The sequence below is a fragment of the Gymnoscopelus braueri genome (assembly GCF_963280865.1).
Source record: "Gymnoscopelus braueri genome assembly, chromosome: 3".
In the NCBI taxonomy this organism is placed as follows: Eukaryota; Metazoa; Chordata; class Actinopteri; order Myctophiformes; family Myctophidae; genus Gymnoscopelus; species Gymnoscopelus braueri.
In genome coordinates this window covers 38,460,520-38,485,485 of record NC_137612.1, presented here as the reverse complement: position 1 = coordinate 38,485,485, position 24,966 = coordinate 38,460,520, and the positions used below count along the sequence as shown (strand labels likewise).

Sequence of the window (24,966 nt, the reverse complement as noted above, 5' to 3'; positions counted from 1 at the left end):
GGGGCTCTGAGCACTGACCATTAGGAGCACTGGTGTAGATCTTTGTTAACCGTGTGTGTGTGTGTGTGTGTGTGTGTGTGTGTGTGTGTGTGTGTGTGTGTGTGTGTGTGTAATGTATGAAGGAGGTGAGTGTATGATTAAGACTGATTGCGAGAGTGTGTGTGTGTGTGTGTGTGTGTGTGTGTGTGTGTGTGTGTGTGTGTGTGTGTGTGTGTGTGTGTGTGTGTGTGTGTGTGTGTGTGTGTGTGTGTGTGTGTGTGTGTGTGTGTGCACGCACATGCGTGTGTGCACGCACATGCGTGTGTGTGCACGCACATGCATGTGTGTGCACGCACATGCGCGCGTTGTCTGTCTGTCTGTCTGTCTGTCTGTCTGGCTGTCTGTCTGTCTGTCTGGCTGTCTGTCTGGCTGGCTGGCTGGCTGGCTGGCTGGCTGTCTATCTGTCTGTACTAGATATTATTGCCCACAAGCTCACAATGCGTCACTTTGTGAGCTTGTAGGTCAGCTACTTTTGGTGCAAGACACGATTTGAAACCAAGTATATATCAAGCTACAGGCCTGAGAGGGAGACAGAGTGAGTGAAGAAAAGGACATTGAATATGAAGTACATTGATGATTGATTGTACTTGTCCTTTTGTTTTTCTGGTAGGCAGTGGAGGCCAGGATCAGCGTAGAGATCATCAACCACCTGGAGAAAATCAAAAACAAGAAATTAAACAAGAAATTGTGGACAAATATTTGATGGTCACTCATGTGATCTCATGGTTGTCAAAGTTTGGCTCCGGTGACCCCCAGGGTTCCCTTCAGGGCAATAGAAAATATTAGCCTGTTTTTTTGTATTTATTTTATTCCAAAACTGATCCAATGTAGTCATTAATTAGTCACAAGCACTTCTTAATACTTTTCTTTGGTTAAATATTTATAAAACCCAGAGACACACTTAACAACTTTCACTTAGTAGTAATAGTAATAGTAGATCTACAAGCTCACAACATGCTCAAGGACATTTAATCATCCAACATTCATTTTATAGCAGCAGATCAGTGATAGGCTCTCTGAATATCATTCATAAAGCCTGTATCTGCCCAAGCTTAGTAAAAAAATACATTATACATTGGACTTTCAAGTGCCAACTGGCAAAAAAGAAATAAGTAATCTCACTAACCAATGTGAAATGTGAGCTCATGCAAGCACTTCTTGTTCTGTTCAACTAACACTTTTTATTTGTTCTACTTGACAAAACCGTAATACCCAGACCAGGCCCTGTCATTTCTCTCAAAGTGTCCAGAACCAGAAGCATTTTGTAAATGAACTGAAGAAGACAGAGGTCTTCTCGAAAGCCTAGCTCATAATGCCAAAAGTCTCTCTATATCATCAGCTGGTTAGTGATGCATTTGCTTCTTCTGAATGAAGACTGATGTTCTGACATGAACTAAGTGTCTTATTCTATCTTTCTCTTTCTTTTCTTTTCTTTTCCTTTCTTTTCTTTTCTTTTTCTCTTAAGAAGAAGGTGTGCAAATGAAGTAAAATTACGGAAGGCAAACCAACGAAGGTCAGAATAAATCAGTACATCAATTTCCTTAAGACAATGAATGAGAAAGACTGCGTAAGTAGCCTTGGGGTACATACACTGCTCCCACTCTCACCACGTACACATACTGTACAAGGCAATTGTGTGTGTGTGTGTGTGTGTGTGTGTGTGTGTGTGTGCGTGCGTGCGTGCGTGCGTGCGTGCGTGCGTGCGTGCGTGCGTGCGTGCGTGCGTGCGTGCGTGTGCGTGCGTGCGTGCGTGCGTGCGTGCGTGCGTGCGTGCGTGCGTGCGTGTGTGTGTGTGTGTGTGCATCTAAACTTTTCAACAACAAAAATATCTATACAATTTTCTAACATTTTCTAAAACGTTCTACAATTGCTCCTCACTGTGGTTTGCTACACTTCCTGTTAGCAATTCCACACTATCACCTAGTGGCCACAGGCACACAAAAACTGAGTGAGGTTTAATTCAAGTTAGGTGGACAAACTCGGATGGTTATTCAAAAACAAAAACCTATTTGAAGACAGTAAGAATGTGTGTATTAAATGTTTATTATTTGCTGATGGACTAAAATGCACACAGTCACAAACAGTTGAATTTAAATATTTGATTCACAATATACAATAATCTCACACATTTTCATTAGACAATGCATTGTACAAAGTGAACAATGGAAATGTACAAATAAGTATATGGCCTGTCTTGGCCATAGTCACAGATAATTTATTTTGATTATTGTACCAGTAATTGTACTAAGCTTTGTACATTTAAATTATTTGTCAGATCTTCCTGTTACAATTGTTGTTTAGAAAGCCTAAACTGCAGACAGAAATGTATTTTTTATTTAAATGTTCCAATGTTCAATGCAAAAAACATAATTGTATCATTAATCGCAAATTATTTGAATGACAATTAATCGTCAATTAAAATTACATGATCATGAGTCATGACAGTAAGTCCATTCATCGTATGCATATTGATTGAGAACTTTAATTATCATTCAGAGATAAGGCAACACCAGTATTACGCTGAGGAAGGCATTCAGCCGAAATGCATCTGTCGATGGGCTGTTGCCTGTTTACTTTTTCAAATAAAATTAAGTACCTGAGGGACATAATGTGAGTGCTTGCATCATTCTCTTACAACACCAGTACTCTCCCATACAAATAAGTAGAAAGCACTGACTCAAATGAATATGTGCTTTGGGTCTTCTGCAGTGGTGACAAAGTACTCAACCCCAGTACTTGAGTCAAAGTAGAGATACTCCTTGTCAAATATTAATTACATAACTACAAGTGAAAGTTGCTCAGTCTGCACTTGAGTTAAAGTACAGGAGTAATTGCTTTAAAGTAAATACTCAAAATTACAAATTACAAAGTTCATTTTCTTTTGCATTAACATTTTGACACCCCCTGCACAAAAAATATCAATAATAGTGAAAATGGCAGATCTACAATGTCACAACGCGATGTTGTGAGCTTGTATACATTTTATTTATTCTCACTATATTTGAAATAGGGAAATTAAGTGGTTAATTTATAATGTGCGTTTTTTCTTCCTAGAAATTTAGGGGAGTCAAAAGAACAATAGTTGTCTTTAAAATGGAGTGGGAAGTCATGATTATCAACAAAAAAAAACTCAGATATTCCAAATATTTACACAAGTACAGTACTCAAGTAAATGTACTTTGACTGTCCTCCAATGCCATTCTGAAAAAAAAATGTCAACACCAGTATTCTCCCATATAAATAAGTGGAAAGCACTAACTCAAACAAATAAGTACTTTGGGTCTTCTGACAGGTTTCTTGTGGGATGTGGACACAGGAGATTAAGACAAGGTCATAAATCAAACTAAACCCATTGATGCAGATAAATAGCGCTGTAAGCCAGCTGTCACTGACGCAGTGTTCTCCACACTAGACAACATTTTAATAATACATCTTTGACCAACACTGTGCTTGGATTGTTCTAAAAACCATGATCTTGTTTTTATTTTCTTTGAATAAGCGTTCACTGACCTCCCTCGAGAAAAGCATGTCATCCCTGCGTTGGTCCAGAGCAGCTCATTGTTCCTCTCTATCGCTGTAGGAGGACACTCACCAGTGTAGTCAACATCATCTTTCACGTAATTGAAGCAGTTGGGAAAGCCGTAGTAACCCCACAAGCCCTGGGGTCTGTTTCTCTGCCCTAGTTTCAGTGTCTCCACCATCCATTCCCTCGCAGCTTCCTCAAACTCTTTACGGGCAACCTCCTCTATTTGGGCAGGACTCCAGTCTGGGTGTCTGGACCTCACTAGTGCCATGGATGCCTTTTGGTACACCTGCTTACTTCCCCAGTTTCTCTCCCATACTGACATCCAGCTTTCCCAGTCTATTATGCCCAGACCCTGAAAGTCCGGGTCGGGGATATCAGTGAGGATGTCTTCGCTTGCCACCCGGAGGTGCTCATCTAGATTGGCATTCTGTGGCACTCCACCATTAACTTAACAGGCGTACCTTGGGGGGAGTAGCTAGGATACAACCCTAATTTTCCAGAGTAAAAAATGAATGCTGTCACCCATGTAGCTTTGGTCCTGGTTCTGGACAATGCTGAACATCCCCAGGTCCAGATCCACACCATAACGAGACTGGCAATGGGCTGAGGGGGCATTCCATATGGTGACGAATGGCTCTTTGGCGAAGGGTGATGATGGAGCATGATGCAGTCCAACGACAACAGCCATCACGTTTAAACACAGCAGTACCGCAAATGGACCTGCGTAAATGGACACCAGCACAAACGGCATTTGAAATGCACTTATGAGCAGACAAAAATGGACAACACCTAGTTTGTAGACATGTACTCATGCATTAACTCATGCAGGCTACTTTTTATTGGAATTCTGGTCACGGAAATGGTAAATGTATTTATTTTGAAGTAATGATACATGGGAATTAAGTTTGAATAAACGAGTGTGTTATTACCAATACATTTATTTTTATCGCAGCAGACAAAATTCATGATTAAAGTTGCTCAATCAACCCATTTTAGCACTGTTGTGAAATTGTCTCTGTCTCCCTGTGGCCTACAGTGGAGATGTAGGAATTGTGGATGCAATCAGTTGAAGGTACTACTAGCAGCATAAGCAGATGGCGCGCCGGAGAACAGCTTGATTTGTGACACAGTGGTCAGTTATCAGAATGTTAGTTTATTGAAGTTGGGCACACATTTTTATACTCATAAGTTTACATAATACTGGGGAGGAGAAAGCAAGGTTAATCAAGTTCATGGTGTACGTACATGTAGTTCAACATTTTGTTTCCTCTCAACTTTTTATCAAGAAATGGAAAGAGAACATTGCCAGAACAGTGCCAGACCGCTCACCTGGCTGCATGCTCTCAAGGTCAACTTCAGGTAACTCACTTGATTTCCCGTATTCAGCAACACTTTGCTGGACACTATGTGTCCGAAATCATTCACTCCTAACACCCTATGGGCAGTTCAATGTAGGGTCTATATTGAACTCATCAGCAAAACTAGAAAAAGTGCTCCTCGGAGCACAGGTCTCCGCCAGGTCAGGTAGGTTATTGTGGGCCAGCAATGTTTGGAATTCGCCAATCAGGATGAAATAAAAGAAATCGGACGGAACCATCTTCATCACTTGACTATAGAGATAATGTGTACTGATTTGCATGATGTTTGGAAAACAATTGTAGGAGTTATATAAAAAAGAAAAATCGGCCTCCTGGTGGCGCTATAATAGGGCAATGTTAAAAGGGTGGCGTTTGTTCTTCAGCCTAGTGCGAATGTGCGTGCAAAGTTCCACCGCAATCGGACGCTGCGTTCATGATTTGCTGCATTTTGTTCCAAACGGGCCACTCTTGCAAACTTTAAATGTCAATGTTAGCCAATCAGGATGGAACATGAATCAAACAGATCCATCTTGATCACTTGACTATACAGATCGTGTGTATCCATTTGCGTGAAATTTTGATAAAATCTGAAGGCTTAATCAAATTTTTTTTTTTTACATAAGTCGGCCTCCTGGTGGTGCTATAAAAGGCTAATGTGAAAAATGCAGGGCAGATGTTTTTCCTTGGCCTCTAGGGAGTATGCGTGCAAAGTTTCACGCAGATCGGTGCAGTTATAGTTAAAAATGCAAATCAGCCTTTTATAGCGCCACCATGAGGCTGATTTGAATATTTTCAAGTGCCATTTGTTCCTTGGCCTAGTGGGAATGTGCGTGTGAAATGTCACGGAAATCGCAAGCTGCGTTCATGATTTGAGGCATTTAGTTAAAAACGGACCAATCCTGCAAACTTTGGAAGCCAACCTTAGCCAATCAGGATGGAATATGGAAAATCAGACAGATCCGTGTTGATCACATGACTATAGAGATACTGTTTACTGATTTGCGTGATGTTTGGATAAAATCTGTAGGAGTAATATAAAAAAATGGGTTTTGCACAAATTGGCCTTCTGGTGGCGCTATAACAGGGCCATGTAAAAAAATTGGGGCAGAGGTTTCGCAGCAACCGGGCCAACGGTGTCGGAGATTAGCTGTTCACAGACAGATGGACGGACGGTCACACGGACACACGGACGGACAGGGGGTAAAACATACTCTCTCGCCATGCCTTTCGTCCTGGCGGAGACAATAAGAATATGGTAAAAACCTTGTGTACAGTACACTACTCAGGTCACCACTAATGATGTTATTGCTGTCGCGTGCCAGATAAACATTGTCATTTTACTTTCAGCACAACACATGATGTATATAGGGTTTGCGATAGTAGTCTGTGGACCCCTGTGGCTTAAAGGTATCCTCATTTTTCCTCGCTTATTCTTCCCTCCCACCGAAAATGCATGGAAGAAACGCTGCGAGGACTGAGAGAACCAAGGAGTATATTGAGCAAGAAGAGGTCACACATAACATGTTCTAGGGCAGGCACTTGGAGGCAAACTGGACAAGAATAAATCCATCGGTTGTACCCTACTTCTCATGATGCACTGTGGGATAAGATGAGTCCACTAAATAGAGTGTAAAATAATGATCACTTTATATTCGGACACCACTACAAAATGGCGTAATCACCATATAGTGCACTACAGTATATTGAGTAGGGAGCACTCAGCAGGCACATGCACAACCAGTGCCCGATCACCTGCCCGATTGCCTTTATAGGGGAAAATGCCCTCATTTTATCAACATATTTTCTCTCATTTATGTCTTTTGCTGAACCACAGTTGCTTTCTGCCCTGCCCTCAATCAGTACAGAGGTTATGCTAGGTCGTTTTGTATTTTGTTCCCGATAAGTATGCTTTTAGCAAGAAACAAGGGAACTGGTGGCGTGCTCCACTCAAATGTCTGAAGGGTGCTGACCCAAAAGGCACATAAATACCAAATTAAGTGATCAGCACTTGCAGATAAATATGTAACACTTTTAATAACTCAGAGCAACAGAAGGAAACGGATACGTTTCTGAGACATGTGGGTGTGATATGCATATCATACCCAAACTGTGAACTTACTAAGTTCCCTTGACAGGCTTTTTAACAGGTTAACTGGTAAAAATGTGTAGGGCTTATCCATTAATCATCCATCCTCTTAACAATATATTAACAACAATAATATATAAAATATGTACACATTTGCTTGATTGGGTCTACATTGTTTAGTTTCTCTGGTTTCAAAATGTGCAACTGCCCTCCAGTAATGACTAGGAGATTGTCCTCTTCTAAATGTTTTTATTCACTTTTTAAGTTCAAAATATTATTATTTTCAAATTATTCTTTATCTATTTAGCTGCACCTGCCCTCTCAACTCAGTGCATGGCCCAAGTAGGGAGTGATTTTGGACACAGCCAATCTCTCATGAAGGTTAGATGAGACATAAGCTACGTCTCATCTAACCTTCAGTGGTGTGAAAACCACACGTCTCACACATACCCTAATGTCTGGTGATATACAGATATCAAATGCAAGGGTAGACAAAGTTAGATGCTCTAGGCGATAAACCTGAAGTGGCCTACTTCACTTTAGTACACCAAGGTCACAAGATATTAGAATAAGAATCACCTTTATTGTCACATCACAGGTTTACAGGTGTAAAGAAGTGAATGAAATTATTTTATTCATGCTCGCTCCATCATTTTGTAGTTTTCATGAGAAGAGAGAGGACATAGATATTAACGTACCACATTATGATATTATTAATACAACTCATCTGTAGAATAATTAAGAAAAACCGCACACCAGTATGATTAATTCGTAATTTGAGTAAGGTCTGAGGAAGAGCCTCCCGGCTCAAAACCTCCCTCGAGAAAAGCATGTCATCCGTGCGTTGGTCCAGAGCAGCTCTTACCCATCCAGCCAGGGTTGCACTGGCACTGAAACTGGGACTTCATGTCCAGGACCTGACGTGGGTTCATCTGTCCAAGGACTCTGTAGTTATTCCCTCCTTCTGGTTTCTTCTCAGCTATCACTTCAAAAGTAGTCGGGTCAAGGTGGAGGTAGGCCTGGGACTTAGGGTCAATCCTCTGGCATCTCCCCCTAGAAGAGCACATCGTCTGGCTGCATAATGTGGCTGCTGTTGTCACATTTACCAGGTAATGGCCCAGGGTCTCATCGATGTAGTCTTTGACTGCAATGCAAGAAGCCTGCGTAAAGAGCAGACGATACACAATGAAAAACAAACCAAACATAACAAACATGTGCTTTTTCTATGTGCATTAATGACTTCAAGGAAAAGGGCAATCTCACTTTACCTTAGATTCAGCATATGTTGCATCTCCCCAGAGTATTATCCCCGCAGATCCTAAAGCAGCGCTCTCACCGATGGTATAGACCAAGTGCTCCTACAATAAACAGATACAGTAGAAGAGGTGGAGAGATTATTAACTCACTGTCATGGCAATGCCACATTTGTACGTTGCACCTGAATACAAACAACTGACACTTGCCTGAGAGAGGAAGTCTAATGAGTAGGCGTAGACGAAGCGAGAATACGGAAACACAGGCGGAGTTAAGGGGGTCACCTGTGAACCCACTCTCATGGCCTCCAGGATGCGGTGCTGAGTAAAGAGGAGGACATCTCTGTCAAGACCACGCAGTTTCTGGCTGAGGTAGATATCGGGGTAGAGAGCAGTGGAGTTGTTCCAAAGCCAGGACAGCTCATTGTTCCTCTCTATCGCTATAGGAGGACACTCACCAGTGTAGTCAACATTATCTTTTATGTAATTGTAGCAGCTGGGAAAGCCGTAGTAACCCCACAAGCCCTGGGGTCTGTTTCTCTGCCCTAGTTTCAGTGTCTCCACCATCCATTCCCTCGCAGCTTCCTCAAACTCCTTATGGGCAACCTCCTCTATTTGAGCAGGACTCCAGTCTGGGTGTCTGGACCTCACTAGTGCCATGGATGCCTTTTGGTACACCATCTTACTCCCCCAGTTTCTCTCCCATATTGGTCTCCAGCTTTCCCAGTCTATTACACCCAGACCCTGAAAGTCTGGGTCGGGGATATCAGTGAGGATGTCTTCGTTTGCCACCCGGAGTTGCTCATCTAGATTAGCATTCTGTGGCAGTCCACCGTTAACAGGCGTACCTTGGGGGGAGTAGCTAGGATACAACCCAAATTTTCCAGAGTAAAAAATGGTTATGCTGTCACCCATGAAGCTTTGGTCCTGGTTCTGGACGATGCTGAACATCCCCAGGTCCAGATCCACACCATAACGAGACTGGCAATGGGCTGAGGGGGCATTCCATATGGTGACGAATGGCTCTTTGGCGAAGGGTGATGATGGAGCATGCTGCAGTCCAACGACAACAGCCATCACGTTTAAACACAGCAGTACCGCAAATGGACCTGCGTAAATGGACACCAGCACAAACGGCATTTGAAATGCACTTATGGGCAGACAAAAATGGACAACACCTAGTTTGTAGACATGTACTCATGCAGGCTACTTTTTATTGGAATTCAGGTCACTGAAATGGTAAATGTATTTATTTTGAAGTAATGATACATGGGAATTAAGTTTGAATAAACCAGTGTGTTATTACCAATACTTTTTTTTTTATCGCAGCAGACAAAATTAATGATTAAAGTTGCTGCATCAACTCACCCATTTTAGCACTGTTGTGAAATTGTCTCTGTCTCCCTGTGGCCTACAGTGGAGATGTAGGAATTGTGGATGCAATCAGTTGAAGGTACTAGCAGCATAAGCAGATGGCGCGCCGGAGAACAGCTTGATTTGTGACACAGTGGTCAGTTATCAGAATGTTAGTTTATTGAAGTTGGGCACACATTTTTATACCCATAAGTTTACATAATACTGGGGAGGAGAAAGCAAGGTTAATCAAGTTCATGGTGTACGTACATATAGTTCAGCATTTTGTTTTCTCTCAACTCTTTATCAAGAAATGGAAACAGAACATTGCCAGAACAGTGCCAGACCACTCACCTGGCTGCATGCTCTCAAGGTCAACTTCAGGTTACTCACTTGATTTCCTGTTATTCAGCAACACTTTGCTGGATAACAGCAAAGTGTTGGACACTAGTGTCCGAAATCATTCACTTCCTACTCCCTATGGGCAGTTCAATGTAGGGTCTATAAGGTAGAGTGAACTCATCAGCAAAATAAAAATATAATACGGTAAAAACATTGTGTACAGTACACTACTCAGGTCACCACTAATGACGTTATTGCTGTCGTGTGCCAGATAAACATTGTCATTTTACTTTCAGCACAACACATGATGTACATAGGGTTTGCGATAGTCTGTGGACCCCTGTGTCTTAAAGGTATCCTCATTTTCATCTTTTCCTTGCTTCTTATTCCCTCCGACCGATAATGCATGGAGGAAACGATGCGAGGACAGAGAAAACCAAGGAGTATATTGAGCAAGAAGAGGTCACACAAAACATGTTCTAGGCACCTGGAGGCAAACTGGACTAGAATAAACACTATCTTTGAATAATTGCAATCTCTGTCAAATAATGGGTTCAGAAAATGAAAAGAAGACTTATCACAGGTTGTTTTTATTTATCTCTTTTTTTCCAATGTGCATACTATCTAATTGTATTGACATATCTAAAGAGTACAGTTGACTGTGTACTGTCTTCGCCCATTCTTTCCAGTAAGAAACAATTAACTCAACTCAATACAATTAGATAGTGTGCACATTGAAAAACAAGTGATCAGAAAACAATGCGTCATGCGCCTTCTTTCATTTTTCTAAACTAATTATTTGACAAAGATCGCAATAACTCAAAGATAATGTTTATTCATACGCCTGTCCAGTTTGCCTTTTAGTGCCTAGAACGTGTACTCCATGCATCCTCAGAGGAATGGACTAAGAAACAAAAGAGTCAAGTAAGGCAAACAAGGATACTATTAAGAGACATGGTATCCATCGGTTGTACCCTACTTCTCATGATGCACTGTGGGATAAGATGAGTCCACTATAGAGTGTAAAATAATTATCACTATACATTCGGACACCACTACAAAATGGCGTAATCACCATATAGTGCACTACAGTACAAAAACCTGCAGATAAACACTTGCAACTCAGAGCAACAGAAGGAAACGGATGCGTTTCTGAGACATGTGGGTGTGACATGCATATCACACCGAAACTGTGAACTTACTAAATTCCCTTGAAGGGCTTTTCAACAGGTTAACTGGTAAAATAAATCTTAGGGCTTATCCATTCATCATTAACATCCATCCTCTTAACTACAATAATATATAAAGTATGTACTATGTACACTTCTACTTGATTGGGTCTAGATTGTTTAATTTCTCTGGTTTATAAATTTGCAACTGCCCTCCAGTAATGACTCGGAAATTATCCTTTTCTAAATGTTTTTATTTACTTTCTAAGTTCAAATTATTCTTTATTTATTTAGCTTATTGCGTATCTCTGTGAGGGTGAGTGTGTGGGGGCGCACCTGCCCTCCTAACTCTGTGCATGGGCCCAGTAAGGAGTGATTTTGGACACAGCCAATGTCTCATCTAACCTTCAGTGGTGTGAAAACCACACACCTCACACATATCAACAACAGGCCCCTATTGTCTGGTGATATGCAGATATCAAATGCAAGGGTAGACAAAGTTACATGTTCTAGGGCTAGGCGATAAACCTGAAGTGGCCTACTTCACTTTAGTACACCAAGGTCACAAGATATTAGAATCACCTTTATTGTCACATCACAGGTTTACAGGTGTAAAGAAGTGAGTGAAATTATTGTATTCATGCTCGCTCCATCATTTTGTAGTTTTCATGAGAAGAGAGCGGATGTAGATATTAATGTACCACATTATATGATTAATACAACTCATCTGTAGAAAAATGAAGAAAATCCACACACCAGTCTGATGCTCCCATAGTGGAATTTGAGTAAGGTCTGAGTTACCACGAATAAAAAAAATCCACAATGGGAGCATAATATATCTGCTCTCTCAAATCTACCAGAGATCCTTTTAATACAATCTGCGACAGTGCGTAAGAAATTAGCTGCATCAATCACAGTAAGCTTTAACCACTTAAACCCTAATAGTAAATGGACCTGAGTTGGCAGTTGGCCCTGAACTTGCTGCACTCGTCCTCCATGAATTGAGTGCGTGGGGATCTCATTTGAAACAAGCCATTGCTGCTTTTATGAGTGATCCATTTTAGCTGACCTTGTATTGTAAACTGTACTTCCATGTGCTTTCTCTCTGCAATCTTCTAAATAAAGTATTCAATCAATCAATCCAAATATCTTTGCTAAAAATAGCCAATCTACAATCTCACAACAAGATCTGTTATTTCTGGCGAATGTTCCCCCCAGAATAGGGATGCTGGGGTTCAAGTGATTAAAGAAGATAACTGGGTGTGTTTGGGAACTGTCATCTGAACGCAGGGGACATCTCATGATCAGATTCACTCCAAAGGGGGAAGGAAGGCAGCAATGGAAGAGGACTTTCCTCGACCAACAAAAAGAGGATGAGGTCACCCCCTATAGGTCCTCTGAGGTAGTGTCTTTAAAATACATTTTAAAAGACAAGACAAAGTCAATTTATAAAAAATGTCAATCCCCCATAACCAATATCTCATGGACCCTGATACCACACCACGCTTTAACCGTTTCACCGCCCAAAAACATGATCTTGTTTTTTTTCTTTGTATAATTATTCACTAGCCTCCCTTGAGAAAAGCACATCATCCCTGCTTTGGACTCGAGCAGCTCTCACCCATCCAGCCAGGGTAACACTGGCATTTAAACTGGGACTTCATGTCCAGAACCTGATGTCTGCTCATCTGTCCAAAGACTCTGTAGTTGTTGCCTCCTTCCGGTTTCTTCTCAGCTATCACTTTCCAAGTAGTCGGGTCAAGATGGAGGTAGGCTCGAGACTTAGGGTCTCTCCTTTGACATCTCCCCTTAGAAGAGCACATCGTCTGGCTGCAAAGAGTGGCTGCCGATGTCACATTTACCAGGTAATGGCCCAGGGTCTCGTCAATGTAGGCCTTGACTGTCTCGCAAGAAGCCTGCGTAAAGAGTAGATAATACACAATGGACAAACCAAACAAAATGAATATGCACTTTTAAGTTATTTACAAGTGACGTCAAGAAATATTATGATCTCCCTTTACCTTAGATTTGGCATAGGTGTTGTCTCCCCAGAGTACAATCCCTGCAGATCCTAAAGCAGCGCTCTCACCGATGGTATAGACCAAGTGCTCCTACAACAAACAGATAAAAGAGGTGGAAAGATGATTAACTCACTGTCATGGCGATGCCACATTAATATGTTGCAACTGAAGTACAGACAACTGCAACTTGCCTGAGAGAGGAAGTCTAAAGAGTAGGTGTAGACGATGCGAGAGTACGGAAACACAGGTGGAGTTACGGGGGTCACCTGTGAACCCACTCTCATGGCCTCCAGGATGCGGTGGTGTGTAAACAGGAGGACATCTCTGCTGAACCCACGCACGTCCAGGCTGAGGTAGATATCGGGGTACAGAGCAGAGGAGGTGTTCCAAAGCCAGAACAGCTCATTGTTCCTCTCTAACTCCAAAGGAGGACACTCACCAGTGTAGTTGACAGTTTTATCACTGAAGTAATTGTAGCAACTGGGAAAGCCGTAGTAACCCCACAAGCCCTGGGGTCTGTCCGCCTGCCCCAGTCCTAGTGTTTCCGCCATGAACTCCCTCGCAGCTTCCTCAAACTCCTTACGGGCAGCCGCCTCAATTTGAGCAGGACTCCAGTCTGGGTGCCTGGACCTCACGAGTGCCTTGGATGCCTCCCAGTACACCTGCTTGCTGTCCCAGTTTCTCTGCCATACTGGTCGCCAGCTTTCCCAGTCTACCACAGCCAGACCCTGAAAGTCCCGTTCAGGGATATCAGCGCGGATGTCCTCAGCGGCCACGCGGAGATGCCCATCTAGACTGGCATTCTGTGGCACTCCACCGTTAACAGGCGTACCTTGGGAGTATCTGGGATACAGCCCCATTTTGTCGGAGTAAAAAATGGTTATGTTGTCACCCATGAAGCTTTGGTTCTGGTTCTGGACGATGCTGAACATCCCCAGGTCCAGATCCACACCATAAAGAGAGTGGCAACGGGCCGTGGGGGCATTCCATACGCTGAGGAAGGGCATCTGGGTGAATGGTGATGATGGGGCATGCTGCAGCCCAAGGACAAGTCCCATCACATTGAAACACAGCACAACCTCAAATGGACCTGCACAAATGGACACATTACTTGAACAGTATTTGAAGTGCAATCTTCAGCTGAGAAGAAAAGGGGAAGTATGCTATTTCCCTTTTTTATGTTATGTTAAGGGGTTGATTACAAACTAGTCAATTTCAAATAGATTGTATTCATCCCTTAACATGCAGTAACTCATGTAACTTTTATTGGAAATTTGGTTGACATTTAAAATATGTATTTTGAAGCAGCCTAATGATACAAGAGCGTTAACTTTTAAACCAGCTGATATTTTAGTTACATGCTATTTTTCCCTGAACGTCATTTGCCCCCAGACTTCTCTAGGATTTCCAATGGTCATTTATTTCATGGTTGATTGCATAAGCATGAGCTCAACTCACCCATAGCAGCTAAGAGCAGGTGACTGCGTGTAAGTTGTAACTCGTGCAACTTTACAGTGAACTGTCATCTGAACGTGAAGTACATACATTGATAGTTGATAGACTGAAACCAGTCTCGTGATCACAACATTTCACTCGAAAGGGGAAGGAAGCAAAGGAAAGCGGTTTGTGGAGAGGAGTTCCCTTGCAGTGTTGCCATGTCCGCTTATTATAAGCGACTTTGGGCTTATTTTTCTGTGAAGTTGCTTTTAAATATTGTTTAGTTGCGGGTTGCGGTTTATTGGCCTTGTTTCTAAAGTGTAGTCACTTATTTGGGCTTGCTTCACAATTTTTATTTTTTTTAACCAGTGGTTCTCATATATTTTCTTGCCATGGACCCCCAAATGAATATGTATTTGTCCCTAACCCCCCCCCATCTGAAAATGTTTTGTGCCAGGGAGCCCCGTGCCAGATTTGTGTTGTTAGAATGTTTCGAAAATATTCCAAATATTCCACATTTTATTTCAAGACAAAAAAGATTTTTGAAAATAGCAGATCTACAAGTTCACAACGCTTCGCATTGTGACGCGTTGTGAGCTTGTAGAGCGGCTATTTTCAACACTGTTTCGTTTAAACTGCTCATAATGGCCATAGTTGCTTCTTTTGGGCCTGGTTGCTTATTTCTCTCGCAAAATCTGGCAACGCTGTTCCCATGACTAAGCAACAGGACGAGGTCGCCCCCTATAGGTACTTCCAGGTACTGCCTAATTTAAAGTCAGGCCGTTTATTTAAAAAAATCAATACCCCGTAACCAATATCTCATTGACCCTGGATACCACACTACGTTTTAACGGCAATGGTTTACTATGCATTATGAATACAAGATAAATACCCATAATTATCAAGGAAAGAAAACTGTCCATAATTATTCTGCAAAGAAGTGTCCTTAATATAGTACAGTATATGAATTGGGTACTCTAAAACGTTTGTGAAGCAACCATAATGAGTTGTCCGGCCTAAAATTTGAATGTAAGTCATGCTGCAATTCTTAAAAGGAGTTGAAAATAACTCATGGCTTTAAGGCACCCTGCAATTACAAGGGGAGGGGGTTATGGGGCTGCAGCGGGCAACATGTGTTTCTCCCTGAGGAGAAGCTAACTGCCTCCCCTTTGTGACAACATGTGTTTTCTTCTCAAAAGAAACAATCTGATCGTGGAGAAACTATTTCTAACCTATAAATGCAGCACAATAGCCTTCAGTATAGAGATAAACTCAATTTGACTCATTCTTGGCTAAACCACCACGAATGGCAACTGGCAACTTATATCTTTAAAATATGGATATTTTCAGCTCTGTACTACAAAGACTCGTCCTGTGTGCGTATCTATCCATCACAATAGTCATGGGACGTGGGAGTCATGTGCTCACAATGTCATGGCCTCTTGTCCGGTCGTGGCACATCTTGCATGTCCCCTCTCTGACACACACACATGCACGCACACACTTTTCCTGTCACTTTCCACATTGTGCTGTTCAGTAAAACAAAAGTTGACACTAAAGCTGAACCAAAAAAAATACATTTATTTCAACAAGAAGGCATCTTGTCAAACAGTTTGATTTAAAAACTAAAAAAAAACTAAAAAAGATCATAGTAAGAGAAAAATCATAAAACACAAAGTGTCACCATTTTGTTCTTTACAGTCAAGACTGAAATGCTTGAGCATTTCTAGTAAAAGTGCTGCCAAAATAAGGGGCGAGAGAGAGAAAGAGAGAGATGTTAGCATAAATGGAGCGGTTTGGTGTTGTGTATTTAAACTTTTTTGAGTGTAGTAGTCATGGTTCAGAAATACAAAAATGACAATATTGTAGAAAAGAAAACACTTTAAAAAAGTACATTCAAATAAATAGTATTTACCTCGATAATAAAACATCAGATGTCATTTGGAGGTCATGGAAGAAGAGGTAAGGCACTAAAACTACCTTTGTGCTATTCCCAGAATTAAGTGCATCATTTCCATTTCAGCACAGTTATACTGACCTACATATTCTCGTTTGTCATAATGTCACATCTCCACAAGACCTGTTTCTTATGCAAATCATGGGAATATGACACCTTGAGAAACAGTGTCTGATAGCAGAAGGGAGCGGAGACAGAGAGCAAAATGTAAACAAAGTTATTTCCAGCCAGCCCTCCAATCATGTGAAAAAATTAACACACATAAACAACCCTAGCTCTGCAGTTTCCACAGTGTTTCTCTGAAAAAAAGAAAATAAAATAAATCACTTCTTGTCATCCGTAGAAATGCCAACTTTTACACTACAGCAATCAAAAGAACAAACACGCACAAAACTTAAAAAAAAAAAAAAAAAAAGGGGGGAGGAAGGGGCTAGGATTTGAAATATAAAATGATATGACTACTGCTATGTCTATTTATTAGTATGTTAAAGCCACTTAAACCCTATATTACTTAGTTGACCGGGGTCCCCCAGGGCTCTATCCTTCGGCCACTCCTTTTTCCCCTCTACACACCAAAACCTCTTCGCCGAAAGTAGCTGATCTACAAGCTCAAAACATGTCACGACGCGACCCATTGTGAGCTTGTAGATTGGCTATTTTCGCCTCCAGGATAGGGACGCTAGGGTTCGAGTGGTTAACACAAGAGGAAAGCGCTAAGCACCAAGACCACACATTGCACTACGGCGGAGGCCGCCGGTCGGGAAGCGAGCCCTCTCTGCTGCAGCGGGTCGATCAGGGCGCAGTGCTCCCCTTGGTAGCCACTGTAGCACTGACACTGGAAGGCGCCGTGGAAGCGCTTCTTGCCGTCCCCGCCCAGCTCCCCGGTGACCGTCCACTTCCTGCCCTGGCTGACGATGCTGTGCGTGAGGGGGTCCAGGTGCAGATAGACATCAGTGTCTGGATGTGTGCGCAGGCAGCGGCCGTGAGAGCCGCACAGCGTCTGGCTGCAGAGCTCCGCCGCCGTGGAGACGTTGAGCAGGTATTTGCCCAGAGAGCCCTGCAGATACTCGTTGAGGTTGGAGCAGCTGTTCTGGAAGAGGAGAAGAAACACAAATAGACAGTCATTACCCATTTAGAGATATAGGCCTTTATTGATCCCACAGGGGAAATTCAGTCGTTATGGCAGTACACCCCCCCCCCCCCCCTAACACTTCACTCTCCCTGTGACCCTTCTTGCCACAAGAGACTCACTTGTTCTCATCTTTTTGTTTCTTAGTTTGCATGTTCTTGACCACAAAGGATTTAGACAGGTGCCAGGTTCATAGTTTACCTGGTATCCTATAGTTTCAATGTACAGATTCTTATTTAGATAGCATATTGTCCTGGTATCCTAGTTTCTTGAGGCACTACACTGTTCTTTCTGCATTATATATATACGGTATGAGATTATTTGCATTGCAGTCGCTCTGGATAAGAGTGTCTGCTAAATACTTCTATTGTAAATTGTAGTACAGCATTTAGGACACACAGAACAGATACAGAAAAAGAGCCACAGCTAAGAGTAAGAAATACTATTAATAATAAAAAAGAGTAAGGGTACACAGTAAAGTCTTAGTATTCATTTAACTCCTGAGTGAACAAATTGACCCTTTAAGGGTTCAGAGCAAAGTCTGTGTCATCTTTTAAATAACTTCTGGAAACGTACCACAGTTTTTATTGTCTCTTTTATCCACGTTTATTTCTGTGTATACCTTTTCATGTTTGTCTTAATTTGTGATGTTAACTGATGCTATTTTTTTATTGATGTTTATTGTATCCTTTGATTTTAACTCTGTATTTTAGTTTGTAACCCTGTTTGGAAATGTGCTTCATAAATAAAGATCATTATCATTTGGTTCCATTTGTACACTCAAAATGAACCGCTTAAACGCTATATACTTGACTGGGGTCCCCCAGGACTCTATACATCTGCTTCTTTTTTCCCTCTTCACCAAAGCTTTTCAACAAATGTTCGCCCACAGAAAAGGGATGTTAGGGTTCATATGGTTAAAGCATATGTAAGTGATTTTTTGTTTTTCAAGTTTTGTTTTCTCTTGTTCAAAAGTTAAAGCTCTATAGAGTATTTGTTCAGTAACAGGGGTCTCCCCATCTCTCCAGCTCTTTAATAAACAGTAAATGCATTTTCAGGTTGGGATACCAATTTTATCCAATCAGGAGAGAGAACCCCATGAAAACATGCCATGTCTTGCCACACCATTGCTGCGGACGGCCAAATTCTATGTTAATTTACTTCAGATTAAGTATTCCTTATCTCTCTCGACCAGGCGTGCCTGGTAGTTCAGTCATGCCTGGTTGAGATCATTTATCAGCTTCACTTTTATAGTGTTCCAGTTCCAGATTTCTCTGCTTTTTTTCCCCATCACTTTCAATTTCTCTTGTTTATCCTGTAACCTGTAGGAGTTCTCATTCCTCACTGGATTAAATTGATATCCCGCCAAGGGGATGCCTTTAACTCAAGAGTGTTCAAACGGAGCCAATTGACCCATAAGGATCAAAATGTCATGTGAGGTGATAATGTTTGTGTTAATCTGCAAAGTACATTTGGGGTTTGAGTTTAAGCTAGTGATGGACGATTTTGAGTATTTGGGGAATGAGGGTTAGGGTGAGGGTGCGTTCAGGAGATAAATAGACAGGAACGTGAGAAATGAGTTGTGTGGATATGATGACCAAACAGGTAGAGGCATTTGTTGTTCATTTCGCTCAGCTAGAAAAGTCGAATACGTTCAGAAAATGTTATGACTGTATTGTAATGCAGCCCTTAACCACATGAACCCTAGCGTCCCTATTTTGGGCATGTCATACTAGGCAAACATTTGCCAAAAATAGCAGATTGCGTTGTGACACATTGAGAGCTTGTAGATTGGCCATGTTCAGTGAAGAGATTTGGTGTAGAGGGAAAAAAGGAGGGGACCAAGTATAGACCCCTGGGGGACCCTGGTCAAGGTGTATATGATGCTGATTTCATTCACAACAATGACTCTGATACAGTGATACAGTGGTGGTGATACAGAAGTGGAATTTCAAGGTGGCCCTTGCGTAAGCAAACAGCATAGTGGAAATAATTCTCAGAAACAGTGACACGTACACTGAAATTATCATATTGGCAAGCCAACTTAAAGTGATAGTGTACTCAAAAATAACAAGCTGTCAACTAGTTTCTCATAAGTACTGTATACTATAAAGGCCAGTATTGTTTGAAAGGTTACTTTTCTGCTGCGGCTAATATATTAATATATATTTCTGTATCGTTCCTGTATGACAAGCAGAGAGAGTTCAGCTACTGGTATGTGAACATCAATACCTCATTGGCTGTTTGTAATGGAGCCTTTGCATTTATTTATATTAGCTTAAGATGGATTAGCCACACGTTTTTATGCTTTGTTTGCCTTGTGTAATCTACAACACAAAAATAAAAAAGCAATACCTTGAAAAATGACAATATTGAATACACAAAATAAGTTGAGGGCATAACTAATTTGGATCTTGAATAGAAGATAAACATAACTATAAGTATGTCTGTAGTCTATATCATGACAATGATCATGTCAAAAAGTATTGTATAGTTGTTTTGAGGTAGGTATGACGATGATTTATTTACTATTAGTTCCCAAAGGTTAAATTATCACCAGCACAGAGACATCATAAATACATACAGTACAGACAAAACATAAGGTGGTTGCCCTGTGTTAGTGATAATCATCATAATTATACTTCAGGTTCAAACTAGTTATGTTAACAGTCTTGGTTGGTATTTGTTCTCTAGCATTGCTTGCATATGCACTTCTTTGAATGCTTTGCCTTTCTGTCTTAATTCACCTCAAATGCTACATATTTCCAAACAGCATGTTTTTTTGTATGTTTTTGGCCGTTCTGAACAAATTAAAGCCAAATCACACTATGGAGCGATGGAAAGAGGAAGCTCAATCGGGGTGGGGTGGCTACATTTGGGCAACCGTGTGTGTGTGTGTGACTGTGTGTCCGCAAGCACGGGCGCACTGTGAGTGTGAAGCTGCGGAGCAAGAAAAATGCAGGTTGTTTTCTTGACTTTTTCCACTAGGCAGAGACGAGAGGAGTCATAGTAGAACGCGTGGCAGGTATTGATAGTGCAAAAAAAGGCTAAAACAGATTTCTGCGCACACTTGAAGTGAGTATATGCGCCAACTGAAAAGGAAGTGGGTATAGGGCGTATACCTTCATACCCTCCACTACACCATGGTTATCAACCTGTGGGTCAGGACCCCCAGGGGGGTCCCCAAATTATTTTGGGGGTCCCCAGATGTTTTCTCACTCAACAGTAAACAAACCAACTTACAGTATAAGTGTATACAGGGTATCTGCACATTTCTAAAGTCTGTTAATGACTTTTAAGACCATTTTAATACCAAATTGGCCAAATTATTACGTAAGAAAGAGGCAAACATTGTGAAAATAGCCGATCTACAAGCTCACAACACCGTTGCGACAACTTGCGAGGCGTTGTGAGCTTGTAGATATTGCTATTTTCACAATACTTATCTGTGGAACCGAGTCAAACTAAATTGAATGCCTCAACTCCTACATTCCAAGTGCTTGTCAGGGTGCTTGCCAGTTAAAATATGATTATTTTGGGGGGTCACGGCCTGAAAAGTTTGAGAGCCACTGCACTACACCACCACTGACTGCATCAATATATCGCCGTTTGAGTGGTTGGTTATGTGGTTTCAGGAACAAGGTGAGAGCCTACTTACTTTGCTGCTAGCAAAAGCTGCTTCTCCCCAAAGGATAATTCCAGCAGCTCCCAAAGACACACTCTCCCCAATGGTGGAGACCAGATCCGTCTGTAAAGAGATGAACAATTCAAATCAATGACAGCACAATGACAAAGAAACAGTGCACACATGCATAAAGTTCCTGTGAACGTCAATGTCACAAGATGATGGGGTCATAAAGTTAGTGCAACATAAACCTGATAAAGTTATCAGCTGTTATCCATTCATTCTGCCATAAGGAAATGCTCTATAGGGCACCAGTGAGGTCTGAAACTCAACCAACACCCATCCTGCCCCCATACATACAAAGAGTATTGGGATGTGTGTCTGCTAAAAGAACAGGAAAGGACTGTGGTTATAGATAAGGAAAAGTAAGGAGCCAGCATAATGTTGAACAGAGAGACAGAGAGAGAGAGAGAGAGAGAGAGCGAGAGAGAAGGGTGTGTTGAATATTTGAGCCACCTACACTGTGACTGAGTGCTCAGCTCAATAGAAGAAAGTGTTTTAAAAAAAAGTCATATCCTGAGTTGCCCCATAGGACTTTGCGGCTAGTTTTTTTCTTTATAGAATGCATAGTTTGACAATGTATAGTGTAATGCATCACCAGTAAAAAAACAACAACATAATCTAAAAGAAAAAGTAAAAAAAAAAATGCAGTAGGAGTCTCATCACCACTATTTCTAAAATAGCTAAAATAGCCAATCTACAAGCTTACAACACTGACTGAACACTTACAATCATTGAGCTTGTACTACAGCAAATGTTTGTAATGTTCTGACAATAATGACATGTCCAAAGTTCTGACACCAGCATTAATGTGGTTACTGTGTGACAGCCATTTACAGTGCCATCGTGCCACTGTAGACTTAAGAGGGTCCCTCACCTCCGTCAGCAGTTCCAGGGATTTGTCATAGGTGGGCCGGGTGTACACAAAGACAGGACGTGCCAGCCCATGTCCCGACGATGCCAGACGCATCCCCTCCTTCACACGGTTCCGGACAAACTGGCGTCCGGAGGGCGAGGACCGCAGCACGGTGCCCATGTAGATGGACGGGAAGAGGGCTGTGCTCTCAGTCCACAGCCATTTCAGCTGATCATTGCGGACCACCTCCACATCAGGACAACGGCCTGTGTAGTTCTCCAGAATACGCAGGTAGTCGTGATTGTAACAGTCTGGGAACAGGTAGAACCCCCACAATTGGTTTGGCCTGAGATTTTTTGCAATTTTCAGGGTCTCAAGCATGAATTTCCGAGCCGACATCTCAAACTCCTGCTGGGCCAATTTTGTCACATACTCTATGGGCAAAGTTCGGTTCTTTTGGCTCACCAACTCACGCGACTGGCTGCGGTATATGTCTTTGGTGTCCCAGTTGCGTATCCAGAGTGGGCGCCACTCTTCCCAGTCAATAACAGCCAGGCCTTTGGCCCCTTTTTCACGTATGTACCTATTTACACTTTCTGGCATCTTCTCCAGGTGCTCAGTGAGACTGGCCACCTGTGGCAGACCACCGTTCACCGGAACGCCGCCTTGCTTATAGTAGGGATACTTACCCAAGCGGTCCTTATAGAAGATGGTGAGGTTTTGTTTAAAAAAGGCCTCGTTGGGTGAGGCAACAATCTGGAACTGGTCCAAATGAAAACGAATGCCATGACGCGGGAAGCAGTCCTCTGTCGGGGCATTCCAGGCCAGGATCAGGGGCTTTTGAGAATAGAGGGGCCATCTCGTTGGCTTCAGTTCAGCACAGAGGCAGTCCCACAGCAGCACAAGCAGCAGCAGGACTGTACAGTCAGGCTGAGACCAGGACATGTCTTCTGGTGTTTATTTACAGAAAGGACCTTCACTCTCTGCTCTCCTGACAAAATTCAAAGAGGGACATTAATACAGTTGGATGGCTGCCTTATAAAAAGTGCTCATCACACACACACATACATATATATATATATATATATATATATATATATATATATATATATATATATATATATATATATATATATATATATATATATATATAATCCAGTTCAAAGGGAATATGTCTTAATATAAATGATTCATCTACGTGCTTATCCCAATATAGACCAATATAATAATCCAGTCAAAAATAAATGATGCCTTAATAGAAATTAATTACTAAATAGCTATGATTAACCTACAGTGTGATTTTCACTGACAAAGAAAGTGTCTCAAAACAAATGCAGACTAAAGGTTTTGGTAGGGCAGATAAATTGTATTTATGCTATTTGTGGACACTTATGCAATGCATTGTACATTACCAGGCTCTTGTGTATAAATGACTATGGTGACCTAGTGTGAATTGGAAGCGCCACGCTCTGCTCCACTATAAACTATTTATTACTTCATGGATCAAAATACTTTGTGTTTGAATCACTGTCCCTTAAGTGAATATGATCAAAACGAGCATATCCTGCATTTACCTGACACGCTTGATGCATTCTTTTTAGAAGGACATTGGTTTGTTTTGCACAACAAAAATAAGTAAGTAAAAAATGAGCTCTCAACAAGCAAGCGAACAAAACTTACCTTTATTGGTAGACTGAGGAAGCATTCCCAAAAGTAGTCTGAAAGTTCAAGCCACGTTTTGTGTTTTCTTCAAAACAAAACTGGCAGTGTACAAAATGGAAAGGACTTTTTAAATGAACAACGGAGAGAAGATAGTGTTGTAACTTGTCCCACTTGGCCGCTGTGTAGCGGTACGTTAACTTCTTACCCCCTGCGCTGTTGTCAGTTCCCCGACTGCCAAAGCACTTCAGGATGTTCCATTCACTGTGAGAGGGGGGAGTGGCGACATCCAAACTACTTCACACTGTAGGCGGGTCTTATTTCTTTGACCAAACTTGTGTTTTAAGCCCCACGTTTTCTTATAACTCCGTTTATTAAGTTGATTAGTGGTCATTTTGTCGCTTTATTGGTTTTTCGTCTGACCTAAATGGTTTTCACATGTCCCTTCCAGCAAGGAATGAGTCGGCCCAGTCCAAGAAAGTTTGCCCACTGCTGCCATGAAACAGATACACTGTACTGTACTGTAGCATTGCAATGTCAAGATTCATAGGTCATTGCCAGGCATGGCAGCAGGCAGTGGTGGAAAAAGTATCTCACATTTTTACTTAAAGGGGAAATCCACCCATTTTCAATATTTAACTATGTCATTAATATAGCATAAAGGAGTTGTGTGGAAATAAGAAAAAAATTAAAAAAAAATTAACATTGCAAAAAAATTTAACATTGCAAAAAAATTAACATTGCAAATTACACTGTGATGACTCATCATGGTGTAATTTGCAATGTTAATTTTTTTGCAATGTTAAATTTTTTTGCAATGTTAATTTTTTTTTTAATTTTTTCTTATTTCCACACAACTCCTTTATGCTACATTAATGACATAGTTAAATATTGAAAATGGGTGGATTTCCCCTTTAAGTGAAAGTATCAATACTGCAATATAGAAATACTCTGTTACAAGTCGGGATTAAAAATGTACTTGAGTAAAAGTACAAAAGTATTGGTATCAAAATGTACTTAAAAGTACAAAAAGACAAGTAGAAAGTACTCATTATGCAGAATGTCCCATTTCAAATTTTCTAATGTATAACATCTT

The 24,966-nt window shown here is 41.4% G+C and overlaps 4 protein-coding genes across 4 annotated transcripts; all 4 read right to left on the bottom strand.

Annotated features, from left to right (window-relative positions):
• Positions 1–680: 680 nt before the first annotated feature.
• On the bottom strand, positions 681–4,253 carry LOC308081915 (hyaluronidase-1-like; the record flags this gene model as incomplete). Its single annotated transcript, XM_080423531.1, is given in 4 exon segments — positions 681–688; positions 3,632–4,013; positions 4,016–4,076; positions 4,078–4,253. Coding segments are annotated over 4 exon segments (627 nt in total).
• Positions 4,254–7,572: 3,319 nt separating this feature from the next.
• On the bottom strand, positions 7,573–9,339 carry LOC308081914 (hyaluronidase-1-like; the record flags this gene model as incomplete). The annotated part of the gene is made up of 3 exons (XM_080423530.1): positions 7,573–8,169; positions 8,278–8,367; positions 8,473–9,339. 3 exons carry the CDS (start codon positions 9,337–9,339, stop codon positions 7,843–7,845), a joined length of 1,284 nt encoding a protein of 427 aa, XP_080279656.1. The 3' UTR covers positions 7,573–7,842.
• Positions 9,340–11,080: 1,741 nt separating this feature from the next.
• hyal1 (hyaluronidase 1) lies at positions 11,081–14,740 on the bottom strand. Its single transcript, XM_080423816.1, has 4 exons — positions 14,606–14,740; positions 13,339–14,237; positions 13,148–13,237; positions 11,081–13,042 (listed from the first exon to the last, which is right to left on the bottom strand). Exons 1-4 carry the CDS (start codon positions 14,607–14,609, stop codon positions 12,716–12,718), a joined length of 1,320 nt encoding a protein of 439 aa, XP_080279942.1. The 5' UTR covers positions 14,610–14,740; the 3' UTR covers positions 11,081–12,715.
• Positions 14,741–16,151: 1,411 nt separating this feature from the next.
• hyal2a (hyaluronidase 2a) lies at positions 16,152–24,094 on the bottom strand. Its single transcript, XM_080423214.1, has 4 exons — positions 23,892–24,094; positions 22,233–23,202; positions 21,329–21,418; positions 16,152–17,631 (listed from the first exon to the last, which is right to left on the bottom strand). Exons 2-4 carry the CDS (start codon positions 23,154–23,156, stop codon positions 17,236–17,238), a joined length of 1,410 nt encoding a protein of 469 aa, XP_080279340.1. The 5' UTR covers positions 23,157–23,202; positions 23,892–24,094; the 3' UTR covers positions 16,152–17,235.
• Between the last annotated feature and the right edge of the window lie 872 nt (positions 24,095–24,966).